This window comes from Peromyscus eremicus, chromosome 20 (assembly GCF_949786415.1).
Source record: "Peromyscus eremicus chromosome 20, PerEre_H2_v1, whole genome shotgun sequence".
Lineage (NCBI taxonomy): Eukaryota > Metazoa > Chordata > Mammalia > Rodentia > Cricetidae > Peromyscus > Peromyscus eremicus.
The window spans coordinates 38,786,211-38,803,111 of NC_081436.1; the positions used below are offsets into that span (position 1 = coordinate 38,786,211).

The window sequence follows — 16,901 nt, forward strand, 5'->3', positions numbered from 1 at the left end:
TGGGCTATAATTTAGACCTCTTTACAGTAGAATAGCAGTGGTACAGATGGGCTTCATCTCAGCCTAAGTTATTACCTTTTGCCAATTGGAAAGGAAAGGGGCAACATTCTACTAGAGTCAAGGAAGGAACAAAACAGAGAAATGAGCAGTTTCAGGTTTTCATAACTCCTGACAGTGTAAGGAAGTGCATGACAGAGTAGAAAATAAGGAACAGTAGAAACCAACTTAGCTGGGTAACCAGAAAAAGGCCCCTAGGGCCGGTAAAATTAAAGCAGATACATAAAAGAAAATGAAGCTGTAAGACCCAAGTTAATAAGGCTGAGTGCAACAGACCCACAAGGTGAAAAAGTCCTGCTATGGCTAGACATTGGCTTTGCAAAGAGATAGAGAAAGGCTGGCAAAGCTTTCCATTACGGGACATGGTAGGTGGAAGAAAGGCTGGGGGTCCTAAATAAAGGTGTTATGAGATGGACGGGAAATAGATGTTAGACCACCTGGGCTTACATCAGACACATGGACAGACATTTCTCTGTCTGGTTCTGACTCTGTCCCCAGTCACCCTCAGCACCTGCAGCACTTAACTTATTCTGAAAAACTGATAAAAAAAATAATTGTGGAAATTCTTCACCCATATCAAGGCCAGAGTCCCTCCTGCCATAGACTTCCAAAGGTCACAGTCTTGTCCTGGTAACATCTTATCATGTCTGACAAAATTTTTTTTCTGCTACTGTTCTTGATTCTTGTGAACAGAAAGCATCCTCTGTGTGTGTGTGTGTGTGGGTGTGTGTGTGTGTGTGTGAGAGAGAGAGAGAGAGAGAGAGAGAGAGAGAGAGAGAGAGAGAGAGAAATCTACTTTGCCAGAGGTGATAAACTCCGATGAGGTCTTTCATCCCCTTTTCAGGAAGCTGGCTGTGGGCCATTGCAGTCTTGCCTTTAAACCTGAAAACCTCAGCTCCCCGAGGGAGCCAGAAGGGGCTGGCTCTTGGCACACAGAATTCCCGAGCAGCAAAAATAACCTCTTCCCCCTTAGCAGTCTCCCGCTTTATTAACTAAACTGCTCTGCAGCCCGGTCAGGCATTTCATGGTGAGTTTAGGGTGAAAGCGATTTGGCAGGTTACATTCCCAGCGTGATCCGGAAGAGAGACAAGGGGCTGTTGAACACAAGCCGTGCTGGATGCTTTCCTAAACCAACAGGAATCAGCTGCTTTGACAGTGGGGTGTGCTCACAGATGGGGATTTCTTCAAAGGGAACAGAGGCCGAGGGAACAAAGAAGGTGCTGGGGATCCCATATGGACCTGATTCAAATGGAGCATCTCCCCAGTATCCCCTACCCCCTAAGAGGACAGCTATAGGGCACACAAAAGGAATTCTCCAATAGACATATATTCTTTTTTTTTTTTTTTTCCAGGTGTCAAAAGCGAGTTTTTAATTATGAAAAAGCAATGTGATCTAGAAACTGACACACTGGTATCTTTCTAACAAAATGACATAGTAGATTTCCTAAATAATTTACAAAGAGCAGAAACTGGTCTTGAACAGTGTTCCCCTCCCTGCACACCCCAGTTCCCCACACTGAGCTGATAAGTAGGCCCCAAGAGCTCAGGTTTGCAGTCTACAAATATCTCCTCTCTTCCTATGGGGCCCTGTGGGATCAGGGGTAAAAGTGGTTCCCCAAGAATCTCTGCACTGGGAATAAAGGGGGTGGTTTCATGGGATGACTCCTGCGGGGCCTTGGTCCTAGTTACAAGGTTCAGAACTGTCTAGCATCTTCAGGTACATTCTTAATATGTGTGGGCCTCTGTGAGGCTGGAGAACAGGGTGCTGTATGAGTCCTCATGGAGAGCATGGGCAGTTCCCATCACCTCTTCGAGGTCTTCCTAAGTCACTCTTGGGCTGTGGCCAGTGGTTATCAATGGGCCCAGATATGGCTGAAATAGAAGGCTTCTGGATCCCCTGTTAGTCAAGTCCTTGTTAGCAGTGGCCTGGGGATGCTGATGAGCCCAGTGCCTCCTCTGGAAGTTCATGGGGTGGGTGGCACGGACATCCTGACGGCTTGGTGGCTGGACAGAGCCTGTTTCCTCTCTTCGGCCTTGATGGCTTTGTCCAGTTTTTGTGACAGCTTCTGGAGATGCTGGATTCCAGCCCCCACAGGCTCTAGGTCACTGTCAGACTCACTGGGAGAGCAGAGAGGTTCTGTGGAGGAACAGGGGCTCCGGAGGGCAGCCTCCCTCCTTAGCCGCTGACGTCGATGGGCATGTAGACCCATCTGGCCAGAGAGGCGCGGATGTCCCCCGACTCTGGCATCCCGGTTGGCCCTGTATAGCCGAGTGTTCTTCTGGCTCAGACTGGGTGGTGAGGACCCTCTGTCCTTCTGGACTCCTCGTTTTTTCTTCACTTTCACCTGTGTTCCCATCAGCCACCTGGTGCCACTTTGGCAGGACTCCTGGATTCTCTGGGACATAGCACCCAAGGCGCTTTTGGCTGAGCGAGCTGAAGCCTTAAGATGCTGCTGCTCTGGCTCTGGGGTTTCCAGGCGTTTCCAGGAGGGGCCAGTCCCGAGGTTGAGGCTGACGGCTCTCAGTGGCAGCCTCCTTTGGAAATGTCTGCACAGGGAGCCCAGAGGACCCGTCTCCAGATGGCCCTCAGCAGACCGGGTCACCGCCTTCTCTAGATGTTCCTCCTTTAGGAGTGATCGTCTACGCATGGAGGCCGTCATGCCCTGCCACTGAGACGCCATGTGTTTGGTCCAGTCTCCTCTGCCCGCTAGATCCTCCCTGCCTGATACCCGAGACCTGAAGATCGACACCCATATATTCTTTTTTTTTAAATTTGATGACATTAAATGGAATTTCAAGCTGGAAGAGAACTTGATGATCAGATGGTCTCATTTCTCAGGGGGAAAATGACATGCAAGAACACAGAGTAACTTTGCAACTTCCCAAATTTACTTAGCTATTGAAAAGCCCAGCAGAAAGACATTCTAGGCTGCTCTGTCCAGTTCTTGTTCTAATGTCAGATCCTGCAGCTCAGGGGCTAGTAGAAGACAGTGATCAATAACCATTTGTATGGACAAAACTACTTCTCTGTGTGACACTCAGTGGATCTATAACCTTTTATGTATCTCTACTCAGGGAAAAAAATGTGGAAGTAATAGTCACTATCCCATAGCTTAAAATGAGATAATGGCTACAGACTCTGCACCCGACTAGTAGGCCTATGGTCCTCCAACAGTTTACTTCTTAGTGGATACTGAGGATGGCTACGGTTTTTAGTCCTTTGGCCTGGGTGGGGCCAAAAACTAGTATGGCCAACACAACAAGAACAAAAGTCATTTTATGTCCCCATTATCCAGCGCCTATTGTGCCCCTATTCTTTCTGTAAAAGACCACACATTGTGAATGAAAGTATCACCAGTTAGCCAGAGATTTTAGTCATGCTGAGGCAAAGAATCAGCTGATCAGTAATATCCATGCTGATTTCTGTGGGTGAGACAATAAAGTTTTCCCTGTGAAAATACATTTTCTGGGTTGTTATAGCATCACTTGGTATTTATTTTATCAACCATAGTAATCATTTATTATATATTATCAGTTAGGAATGGCATAATGGTCCCTATTCAGTGTTAGTACCGGTTATATTTTTCTACAAGTGGCTCTTCCTTTCCATAGGACTAAACACTGGCAGCCAGAACTAACACTGATGAGTGAAACTCTCAGATTCTTCAGTGTTTGGCAAGAATTCAACTATATGCTATATGATTGAGCTGTAGATATATATTTATTACCTTTTAATCCTTCAAAACTAAGCAAGTAAGTTCTCCTTTATAAACACACATTTATTAAGCAATTATTAAGTTCCCATACTATTGTAGTAGCAGCACATATATTGTCAAATGCTTCCCGTGATGCCTGATTTTGAACATCAACTTGGCTGATGAAAGCAGCTCAGGGAAAGTTGTGGAAAAGGAGGTGGAAAGGAGTGTGATGGCCGGAGGATGGGGAGTATAAAGAAATGCGGTCTTCTGGACCTGGCATGGTCATTGCGTTCAAGAATTTGCAGCAGCTGTCTTTACCTTCACAAGCTCAAGCCAGCCAACATTCTGGCAGACAGTGAAAGTGCTCTTCCAGAAGTTGGAAGCTGCTAGGGGAGGGAGACTCTTATAGTATTATTGTGAGGACAGTGGATTAGTTACTTTTGCAGTTATTCTGCCTCAATACTTAATACAGGCAACTTATGAGAGAACACATTTACTTCGGCTCCTGGACTGTACTGGGTAGCCATCCCAGCTTTGATCTGGAAGTTCCAACCCCCATTGAGGCTTCGGTAACTGTCACGCCTACAAGGCGGGGCCAAGAGAGGGCCCTGAAGACCCAAGATTCGGATGCGCTGCCTTCTCTTGGTTCCTGGACCCTGCACGCTGGAAGTAGACCGAGCAGAGTTCTCCAGAGAACACCGCCGGACTGTGCTACGTCATTCCCAAACCCTGCAAACTACCCATCCCTTCATTTGTAAGTCACGCCACTAAATAAACCTCCCTTTTAGCTATGTGGAGTGGCCTTAATAATTTCACCAATACTTGCCCATCACCATGGGATAAATATGGTGGCTGTTGACTTCAGGGTGGGAAGAGTTTGAGGCTGCTTGCTCACAGCATGGTAGCTCAGGAAGCAGAGAAAGGGGAATTCCAACGTTCAACCAGCTTTCTCCTGTCCCTCCTTTATTTACTCCAAATTCCAAGCCCATGTGATGGTGCTACTCACATTCTGAGCAGGTCTTTTGCCTCCTCAGTTAGTACTCCCTGGAAAATCCCTCTCAGAGGTACCCACAGGTATCAATGCCCTAGGGGTTTCTTTATTTCTAAATTATAACTTTTCTTTATTTTTGAGAATTTCATGTAGCTTGCTGTATCTATTTAGTGTTGCTGGCATATATATGTTATTATGGCTTAGTGTTTAATATTGGATAATCCACTATGGAGCTCATCCCCAGGCAAGACAGATGCTCCCTCTTTCAGTAGTACAACAATGACCAGCATGTCAATATATCCTCAAAGGTACAATAGTGGCCTTTGTATCTTTGGGATAACCAACTACTATCTAACTGGACTAACGTCAACACAGAGGGAATTTATGCCTGGTACTATAAACCTAGCCAACTAAATGTGGCTGATGAGGCCACAGTACCTAGAAGAGAACCTAAAACTATCAGTTACCCAAACCAGAATAATCTCTAAATGCACTCTCAATAGTTAGCCTTATACCCATAGGTAAGTGTAGCTCTCGGCCCTCATCAAAGAAGCTTCTTTTTTGTAGCAGACAGAGACCATCACAGAAAGCCACAAAGTGATCAATGTGTGGATCATGGGTGCCGAGCCCCAGTTGATATATCTACAATATAACTCTCACATACACGGCTTACAGAACACCACAGAAGAAAGGCAAAAAGACTGCAGGAGCCTCCGGACCAGGACTTCTGCTGCTTCAGTGTGTCTTTTACATACTGCAGGGAAGCTACACCCATAGCATCTCAGTTGCTTTCTTATATAGCTAAGACTCACCTGGTCAGAAAACAGAGTGCCCAGAATGGACTGGGCCCTCCTCTATGAATCAACAAGCGAAAAGAGCCCCCAGGCATGCCCACTGGCCAATACGGTGGAAATAGCCCAACATTTGAGGTTCCTTTTTCTAAAACATGTCTAAATTTGTGTCCATTGTGCCAGAAGATTTCACTGCAATGATACTTTTCTCATTAATTCCAGCTGATTCTTCAGCCCAGCTAACCAGCATCAATGGTAACAGCAAGTCAAATGTTTCGCTTCTACAGAGTGTTAACCTAAATAACACATGAACAGCCCTGCTGGGGTCTTTGCTTCCCTCTGAAACTTCACAGACCAGGCCTCGATTTTCTACATTGCTCTCAGCTTTACTTTCTGAGTTACCACAACAGCTCAGTAAGCTCCAAGCACTGAAATGACTATTTCATCTTAAAACTCCAGAGTCTTTCCACAAACCTGCCAAAAAACCATGGTCGGGCTTATTACTACAGCAGCCTCACTCTCTGGTACCAATCTCTAGTACCAATCTCTGCCATATCAATTTGGGGAGGAAAGGATTGTTTGGCTTTTACAGCTTACAGTCCATCACTGAGAGAAGCCAAGACAGGAAGCATACACTGAAATACAGAGCACGAAGGAGTGCTGCTTACTGGTTTTCTTTCCATTACTTTCTCAGGTTTCTCTTATAACACTCAGCCCATCTGCCCAGAGATGGCATTGCTCACAATGGGCTGGGCCCTCCCATGTTAACCATTAAATAAGTAAATTGCCCCACATGACATTCTCATAGCATGACCACGGGCCAGTCTGATGGATACAATTCCCCAACTGTGGTTCCCTCTTTCAAGTTGAACATAGTATGTGTCAAGTTGACCAATAATAATAACAATAACAATAATAATAAATAAATAAAAATAAAACCTACCTACAATGGTTTGTTTTGTGTGTGATGCTTGCCACATGGATGCATGTGTGAACATCAGAGGATGGCCTTGCATACAAATTTTTCTCCGCTCTTCTGTTGTTCACTGCTCTATAGGTCAGCATCTAGCCTGAGAGCCTCCATCTGACCATAATGCACTGAGAGTAAAGAAGGGTACCACCACATTCAGCTTCATGTGGACACCGGGGATTTAAACTCTGGTCCTCAGGCTCACCTGGCAAGCGCTTTATCCACTTAGCCATCTCCCCAGCACCCCACCTATAGTGCACAGTTGCTCTTGCCATAATGCCAGCTTGCAATCTTCTTGCTTCCAAGGATGGAACAGATCCAATGATAGATGTTCAGTGACCACAAAACCGGCAGCACCTGAACTTCCAGAATCCACCATCCATCCAGGGATCTCTAGAGTTAGAAACAGGGGACTGTGGGAGTCACTGCACCTTGGCCCTCGCCAGTCCCTCTCAGCACCTGTATTTATAGAACCAAGGGATGCAACACAGTCCTGTGGTATAAGATTGTACACACCAATTCTTATACCACACCCTTGGTTCCCATTTTCTCACAGAAGTCAGCCCCTTCTTGTCCCCATCAATACAATTCAGGGAGAAGATCAGTGAAGTTAGAGAAACTCACAAAGCAAGGCCTTTACATGTGTTTTCCATACAGACCAGTGATGTGGGACCAAACACCTGAGGAGGCACTGAATGTGCAGCAACAAATGATATCCAGGAGTCCTTGCTTCTTTGCCTCCTGAGGGAGCCAGACAGAGAACAGAGAATTTAGAGATTGTGCCTGGAAGCTATAACTGTGTGCAGCTCCTCAGCTCATGTGACACACCCTGTTGAAAACCACCTCACGTGAATGGCATTTGGAGGGAATGAGCTAACATCCTCACTGAGCAGTCAGCAAGCAGGAGTGAACACGGGGATGCCTGGAGTTAATGCATTTGGAGTCTCAATGCAATTGTAACAAGGTTGGGGATGCAACCTATTAAGCAAGGTCACATGCAGGCAAAAGTGTGAAAAGCAACCTTCCCAGTCTCAGGCAGCTCTTATTCCCTACAGGAGGCATCCCTCTGGAGCAGGCCTGCCAACTGCTGATGTGGGCTTGGTGTAAAAATGGAAATTCACATTTTGTGGAAGCTGTAAGTTCATTCATCTAAATCACTTCTCGTATAGTCTATGGTGGCTTTGAGAATTGCTGGGGGTAGGATTTTTATTTGATCTTTCAACATTATTGGAGGTCGTATAAGTGGGACTATATGAAGACTTTTACTGTCTATTGTGTAATTCTAAATCAACATTCTGTCAATGAAGTCCAGATTTTACAGGGTAAAGTGTGGAAGAGAGAGCAGCCAGCTTGTTCCCCTCAAGTGGCCAGGCCTGGATTTTTGGTTAATGCTTAAATATAATGAAGAAAAGAGCCAGGGAAGGAAGAAATGAGGAAGGTAGGAACAGAAATGGGGGGAGAAGCAGAAGGCGGGGAGAGAAGCAGAAAGCAGGGGAGAAGCAGAAGGCAGAGGGAGAAGCAGAAGGCAGGGGAGGAGCGAGTGGGAAGAGAGCAACTTATTTATTTTAAACCGTCTGGCAAATTAATCTAATCCTCATTTTTATCTTGAGAAACAGAAATCTTGACTTACTGAAAGGTTAAAAATGACTCGTTTTTGTGAAAATGAGATGCCTACATGGTATATCAATTTTATAATCTAAAATCTGACTGCTTCTGAACTTAACTTGCAGATTTATTTTTAACTAAGAGAACTCATTAAATGGTCACTCATTTTGATAGAAATAAAAAAAACTCATCAAATGTGTGTTTTCAAGATATTGGTCATACTATTAAGTGTAATTTGCTTCTCTGACATTTCCTTCAAAAATTTCAGAGCACTTCTGGAACAATACTTTACATAACTCTCTATAAATACAAGGAAGAAGTCCTTTCACTAAAAATCTTTATAAACACTGGATTAAATATTTTCATCTTTTGCTTTAAAATACCATGGGTCATTTCTCAGAGAAGTGTAAGATCAGTTTTAGTGTCAAGCAAATTATCTCACATATTATCACAATAGCATTGTGACTGTTTCAAGCTATACAGGTTAGGAAATGTCAACAGAGGAAAGAAATTTCCAACAAATGAATACCTTACTCCACTGGAAATCTAGGGCTGACTGGTGTCCTGTATTGGTAATTTGGTCTCCAGAATAGATTCAAGTAGGATTGCTTCAGGCTCCCTGGACTGAAATCCCAGTGTGCTCCCTGCTGCAATGACTTGTACCTATCTATCCCCGGCATTCTATCTTCAACATCATCATTACCTACCAATAGATTCAAAATTAGCCTTTAGTCCAAATTTGCTTGCTTTAAATGCAATTTATGTTTTCTAGGATATAAACATAATCATGTTATGTCTATGTTTGAAATCATTAATGACGCTCAAAATAATACATCTAAAGAATAATGTCCATAAGCCTTAGGAAGCAGATGAGATATTTACAGTCAGGCCCTTGCCTCTCTGCCAGTCCTTTCTACAGTCTTCCTATATTCCCTGATCTGAATGTCTATTCAAACATGACTATTGAATACTCATAATATTTCCCTCCATTCCCTTGAAATCTTCTATTGATATTTATCCCTGCTTCGAAAAAATTAATCTTAAAAAAGAAGCCATGAACTTGAAAGACAACAAGAAGACATATTTAGGAGAGTTTGGTAGGAGGAAAGGGAAGAGAGAAATGATGTAACTATATTATAATTTCAAAATACAGAAGAAATAATTAAAATGCAAAAGAGGTTACAACAAAGCATGTTTTCTTTTGTTTGTTTAAAGCCAGAAATTCCCATCTCAAAATTTCTGACAGGAAGGAGAAATTAATCTACCACAGCGATGTTCAAAGAGCAGCAGGTGCCAAGTTCCTTACCAAAGAGAGGCTCCATTATGAACTGCCCTGCCCTGCTGTTTCACACACTCCCGTTGTGGTCTATTTGTTCGCACTGCTAATGTGATCATAATATAAGCATGCCCATAGTCAGCCTGGCCAGCTAACAACACATCTTAAAAAACATCTGCTGCACAGATTGAACTAACACTCTAAAAATATTAGGAAGTGATTAAGCATATGATTTTGCTTAAGCAGTTACGTGGTTGCAATTAAAGTTAGGATAATTTTTCCTGGTGCCATGCTCAACAGTATTTGCATGCACTAGCAACACAATACCAACTTCTCAAATTGTATTTAGTGAGGGTGAAATAGAGTAGTGCAAAGTCCATGGAGAGTTTGAAGATGGATATAGGCAGTATCTATAGGATCCATGGATACCTATTCCTGTTGTGGTCCAGCCACCCATTCTATAATTTGCACATACAAAAGAAAATGGAAACTGAGGAATCAACTGTCACTTTTTATACTTAAGATTTTTCCTGATGTTCGCTCTGTCTTTAAGTCCTTCGGTTATATGACTGAGAATAGTTCTTGGAGCAAGTACGAAGAAGACAAAAGTCTAGGAGTTTTTACTACCCTGTAAGCTCTGACACAAATCTATGATCCTCTAGGTGGGCCCATGTGAAAGAGACCTAAGAGATCAACACACTGGAGCTCACAGTCAGGAAATCAATGTTAGGAAAATGTGCTGGACTCCTCCCACTGGAGGTGTTTCCACCCCCAGATTCCCACTCTTACTTTCAACTTCAAAGGTAAAAGAAAGGAAAAGAACCAGAGCACTGTGGACAATACAGGAACCCTTCACACTGCTGTACATTGTCTGGATAGGATTCCAGAATCTGACCTGCCCTATGTCCTCCAACTCACTTTCACATATGGCGTCTTTTAAGATCAACACTCAAGCACCAAAACCATGGACAAAGGCACCTTTAGATTCTTAGCATTGTTTCTTTATCAGTCAAGTGATATGTTAGGAAAGATGTACCTATGGACCAATGGTCCTTCCAGCTCAAAAAAAATCATATTCTATGACCACAAGCAAGCATTGCCTTTTTTTAATCTTTTTTTTTTATTTTACATACCAACCACAGTTTCCGTTCCCTCCTCTCCTCATATTCCCTCTACTCACCTTCTTTCTACCCTCCCTCCATCCATTCCTCAGAAAGGATAAGACCACCCATGGGAGTCAACAAAGCATGGCATATCAAGTTGAGGCAGGACCAAGCTCCTCCCCTCTGCATCAAGGCTGAGTGAGGCATCCCAGCATGGGGACTAGGTTCCAAAAAGCCAGCTCATGCACCAGGGATAGGTTCTAGTCCCACTGCCAAGGGCCCCACCAACAGACCAAGCTGCACAACTGCCACCCAAATGCTAGGTTGGTCCCATGCAGGCTCCCTAGATGTTGGTCTAGAGTCCATGAGCTTCCAGGAGCTTGGGTCAGCTGTCTCTATGGGTATCCCAGTCATGATGTTGACCCCCCTAGCATTGCCTTTTTTAAAAAGTAAAAGCTTTTATAGACATAGGACATAGTAGTTCTCTCAATAGCAGAATGAATGTTTTACACTTCTTCTATTCTTAGGTTATCTTTTTATAGGAGTCTAGGGGAAAAAAAAACTATGTCCTTACTTCAAAAAGCTCAGAACATACACAAAAGCTGAGGAAAGTAGCCCACTCTAGAAAATTCTAATAAGAATTAAAATAGTCAATGACAAGGAACAACTAATTCTCCTTGAGCATAACAGGACAGTCAGCACTTTTCACGTAGCTTTGGAGAAACAATGGTTTAAAGGCAGCAAAAGAATTTTTAAGAATTTCAGAAGGTTTCAACTTATATTTGGATAAACCTTGTAAAGTGTTGTACTCTATAATATCCAAAATACATCTAAAAAGCTTCTATGACATTAAGATTCAGATAAGGCAAATATAGAAAGTGATATGAAGTAACAAGATGCAGAGAGATGGAGGGGCTTGGACCTGCCTCAACTGATTGTACAAAGCTTTGCTCACACACCATGGAAGGACTTTTTGAAGGAGGGGCTGGTGAGAAGACAGAGGGAAGGCTGTGGGGGGAGCAGGGAGAGGGATGAGAGAGGGATCTGTGGTTGATATGTAAAATAAATTAAATATATAAATTAAATAAATTAATTAAAAATATCTTAATTAAATAATTAAAATTAATTATAATTAATAATTAAATAAAAGAAGTGAGAAGATGGCCCAGCACATCAGAACTCAGAGAGCATGCACTCTCTGCCTGTAACTTTTATGAGAAAAAATATAGAAGCCATCACCCTTTTGACCAAGTTAGTTCAATAGAAGCAGATGTGCTTTATTTTCAGAAATTGTAAAATTTCCAGATGTAGAAAGAACCAGTAGGTATGAAGTTTTTGATGATCTTCCCCACTTATAAAAATCCATTTTGTCAAGAGAGTAGTAATGAAATGGATATAAAAATAATTTAAAATACTATTATACTAAAATACTAATAAATGAAAAGAAACAAAATGAGACAATGATCTAACAAAAAAAATGTGTACAATGTACTCAGTATATATTAATAAAAAAAACTTGTTGTTTTTGCATTTATTTTACTATTTTATGTGTATGAGTGTTTGCTGCATATGTCTGTGAACCGCAGGTGTGCCTGGTGCATGCAAAGGCCAGTGGACCACTCAGATTCTCTGGAACTAGAGATATAGATGATAGTGAGCTGCCACGTGGGTGCTAGGAATTGAACCCAGGTTCTTCAGAAAAGCATCCAGTGATCTAAAGAACTGAGCCATTTCTCTAAACCCTTAGATTTTTTTTAATAATGTTTTTAATTATAACATAATTACACTATTTTACAACTTCCCTTTTATCCCTCCAACCCCTTCCGTGTATACCCTTGCTGTTTCTCTAATTCATGGCCTCTTTTCCTTTAATTGTTAACAAAAACTACAAATAGAAGTATCACAACCAGATAAAACACAAATAAACCATAAGAAGAGGTTAATGGTGAGGTAACACAGCTGGACAAAGACGCAGCTAGAAGAAGAAAATCACCTATGTACAAATTTAGCCCTATAGAAGGTGCTAGAAAGAAAACTCCAGCCTAAGGAGGTTAACTACACACCTGAAAAAACAGGAAATAAAAAATATCACATCAACTAAATAAAAAGAAGAAACACACACACACTATCAACAACAACAAACAACAACAAAAATAACAGGAATTAACAATCATTGGTCATTGATATCTCTCAATATCAATGGTCTCAATCTCTAATAAAAAAACACAGACTAACAGACTAGAATGGAAAACAGGATCCATCCTTCTGCTACATCCAAGAAAAATACTCCAACACCAAGCACAGGCATACACCTCAGGGTGTAAGGGTTGGAAAAATATATTCCGAGCAAATGGACCTAAGGAGCAAGCTTATATAGCCACTTTAATATCTAACAAAATAGACTTCAAGCCAAAATTAATCAAAAGAGATAGAGGACACTGCATACTCTCAAAGAAAAAATCCACCAAGATGGCATTTCAATTCTTAATATCTATGCCCCCAACATAAGGACACCCAAATTTATACAAGAAACACTACTACAGCTTAAATCACATATTGACCTTCACATACTGATGGAGAAAGGCTTGAATACCCTACTCACACCAATGGACAGGTCATCCAGACAAAAAATAAACAGAGAAATAATAGTACTAACAGACTTTATAAAACAAGTAGGCCTAACAGATATTTATAGAACATTCCACCCAAACATAAAAGAATATACCTTCTTCTCTACACCTCATGGAATTTTCTCATTGATCACATATCCAGACAAAAAGCAAGTCTCAAAAGATAAAATAAAATTTGAATAACTCCCTGCATCCTACCAGAATAACATGGATTAAAGCTGAAAATAAACCACAACAGAAGCAACAGAAAGCTTACAAATTCATGGAAATTGAACACCTGAATGAAAAGTGGGTCAGGAGAGAAAATAAGAAAGAAATTAATGACTTTATAGATTTCAATGAAAATTAATACAGAGCATACCCAACATATTGGACACAGTGAAAGGAGTGCTAAGAGGAAAGCTCATAGCATTAAGTGCCTATATAAAATAATTGGAAAGATCTCATACTAGCAATTTAACAGCAAACCTGAAATCTCTAGAACAAAAAGAACTAAGCACACCCAAGAGGAGTAAATGGCAAGATATAATCAAACTGAGGGCTGAAATCAAGAAACAAAGAGACCAATACAAAGAATCAATGAAACAAAGAGTCAGTTCTTTGAGAAAAATCACCCAGATAGGCAAACCTTATCCAAACTAACTGAAAAGAAAAGAGAGAATATCCAAATAACAAAAATCAGAACTGAGTAAGGGGATGTAACAACAAACACCAAGGTAATCCAGAGAATCATAAGAACATACTTTTAAAAACCTGTACTCCAATAAGTTGGAAATGGATAATTTTCTCAGTAGGGACCACTTACCAAAGTTAAATCAAGATGAGATGAACAATTTAAATAGTCCTATAACCCCTAAGGAAATAGAAGCAGTCATTAAAACTCTCCCAAGTAAAAAAAAATGCCCAGGTCCAAATGGTTTTAGTCCAAAATTCTACCAGACTTTCAAAGAAGAGTTAATGCTGATGTTCCTAAAATTATTCCACAAAGTACAAACAGAAGGAATATTTCCCAGTTCATTTTATGAGGCCATAGTTGCCCTGCTTTCTAAATCACATGAGGACTCAACAAAGAAATAGAATTATAGATCAATTTTCCTTATGAACATAAATGTAAAAATACTTAATAAAATACTTACAAACCTACTTCAAGAACACATTGAAAAGATCATCCAACATGATCAAGTAGGCTTCATTCCAGAGATGCAAGGATGATTCAACATTCAAAAATCTGTCAATGTAATCCACCACATAAGCATACTGAAGGAAAAAAAAGTGATCACCTCATTATATATAAAAAAGGCCTTTGACAAAATCCAACACCCCTTCATGATAAAAGTCCTGGAGAGAGTAAGGACACAAGAGACATACCTAACACACACACACACACACACACACACACACACACACACACACACACACATCTTACAGCAATTTTATAGACAACATCAATTAAAGAGAAACTCAAAGCAATTCCACTAAACTCAGGAACAAGAGAAGGCTGACCTCTTTCTCCATACCTATTCAATATAATACTTGAGGCTTTATCTAGAACACGAAGAAAACTGAAGGGGATCGAGGAGATACAAATTGTAAAAGAGGAAATGAAAGTATAGTTCTTTATGGAAGATATGATAGAATGCAGTGACCCTAAAAATTCACTAGGAAATGCTACAGCTGATAAATACTTTCAGCAAAGTAGCTGGATACAAGATTAACTATAATAAAGCAAGTAGCCCTCTTTTAAACAAATGACAAATAGACTGAGAAAGAAATCAGAGAAACAACATTTTTCACAATAGCTTCAAATATTATAAAATAATGTGGGGTGACTCTAATCCAACAAATGAAAGACTTGAATGACTAAAAACTTCAAGTCTTTGAAGAAAGAAATTGAAGATATCAGAAGATGGAAAGATCTCTCATGCTCATGAATCAGTAGAATTAACATAGTAAAAATAGCCATCATACGAAAAACAGCATACAAATTCAATGCAATACTCATCAAAATTCCAAAACAATCATTTACATAACTTGAAAGGAAAATTCTCACCTTCACATGGAAAGTAAAAGAACTCGGGATAGCTAAAACAATCCTGAATGATGAAAGAATTGCTGGAGGTCCCACCATTCCTGATTTCAAGTTGTACTACAGAGCTACAGTAATAAAAATCATATTGTTGTACATATACACAATGGAATATTATGCAGCTCTTTAAAAAAATGATATCATGAAAATTCCTGGCAAATGGATGGAACTAGAAAAAAAATCATCTTGAGTGAGGTAACTCAGGCCCAGAAAGACAGAATATGGTATGTATTCACTTATAAGGGGATATTAACCATTAAGTAAATGATAAGCAAGTAACAATCTCTAGACCCAGAGAGGTTACATAAAGAAGATGGGTCTAGGGGGATGCAGGAATCTCCCTGGGAGGAGGAAATAGAATAGATTTTATGGTTGGACTGAGAGAAAGTGGAGATCAGAGTGGGGGATCGGGCTGAAAGGGATAGAGGGAAAGAGTGCAGAGAGAGATGTCTGGCACTGGGGAGGCATTTGGGGGATAGTATGAAAACCTAATGCAGTGGAAACTTCCTGGAATCTATGAAGGTGATGCTAATGAGGACTCCTAGGAATGGGAGATAGGGAGTCTCCACTGGCTGTTCCTTATAGCCAGTTGAGGCTTCCAGTAGCAGGACTATGGTGCATTCAATTGAATTGTTTGCCAAGAGGATGCCACAACTGCTTGAGTAACTAAGAACCAGAGACTAGATAGCCCAGAGACCTAGGGTAAAACCAAACACTACTGATCTTAAGATAGATAGATAGATAGATAGATAGATAGATAGATAGATAGATAGATAGATAGAATTATTCCTAATGACATTCTGCTATAGTTATAGATCAGCACCATATCCAGGCATCATCAGAGAGGCTTCTTTTGGCAACAGAGGGGAACAGTTGCAGAGACCAACATCCAGACTTTATGAGGAGAGAGAACCTAAATTGGAGGTCTCCATCAAATCCCTCCCCTCAGAGTCCAGGGAATCCTGTGGCAGAAGAGGGAGAAGGGATGAATGTAAGAGCCACAAGGCAGGCAGGGGAGTAGTGGTGCAAGCCTTTAATCCCAGCACTCGGGAGGCAGAGCCAGGCAGATCTCTGTGAGTTCGAGGCCAGCCTGGTCTACAGAGCGAGATCCAGGACAGGCACCAAAGCTACACAGAGAAACCCTGTCTTGGAAAAGGAAAAAAAATCCATATGGCATGGAGGACACAAGAAGAACAAGGCCCATTGAATCAAATAAGCAAAGTGATTATGATCTCATAGAGATTGAAGGAGCAAGCACAGGGCCTACATGTATCTATACCATTTCCTCTGTATATATATATATATATATATATATATATATATATATATATATATATATATATATTATAGCTTTTAACTTAGTATTTTTCTGGGACTCCTGACTGTGAGAACAAGTTGGTCTCTGATTCTTGTGCCTGCTCTTGGGACTCTTTTCCTCCTGTTGGGTTGCCATGTCCAGCCTCAATATGATAGTTTTTACTTCATCTTATATTTTATTTTGTCATATTTGGTTGTTATCTCTTAGAAGCCTGTTCTTTTCTAATGAGAGACATAAAAGGAGTGGATGTGAGTGGGAAGGGCAGTGGGGAGGAACTGGGAGAAGTAGAGGGAGGGTAAACTATAATCAGGATATATGAGAAAAGAGAAAGAATAAATGTAAAGAAAAGAATAGGGGATCATCTAGAGAAATACAA

General features: G+C 41.1%; 1 protein-coding gene across 1 annotated transcript; it reads right to left on the reverse strand.

The window, feature by feature from the left end:
• Positions 1-1,530: 1,530 nt before the first annotated feature.
• On the reverse strand, positions 1,531-2,779 carry LOC131897058 (protein PIMREG-like). Its single transcript, XM_059247913.1, has one exon. The coding sequence runs from the start codon at positions 2,736-2,738 to the stop codon at positions 2,022-2,024; it is 717 nt and encodes a 238-aa protein (XP_059103896.1). The 5' UTR covers positions 2,739-2,779; the 3' UTR covers positions 1,531-2,021.
• Positions 2,780-16,901: the final 14,122 nt, after the last annotated feature.

Coding starts and splice junctions, on each gene's coding strand:
- LOC131897058 (XM_059247913.1), bottom strand. CDS start 2,738: ATGGCGTCTCAGTGGCAGGGCATGACGGCCTCCATGCGTAGACGATCA.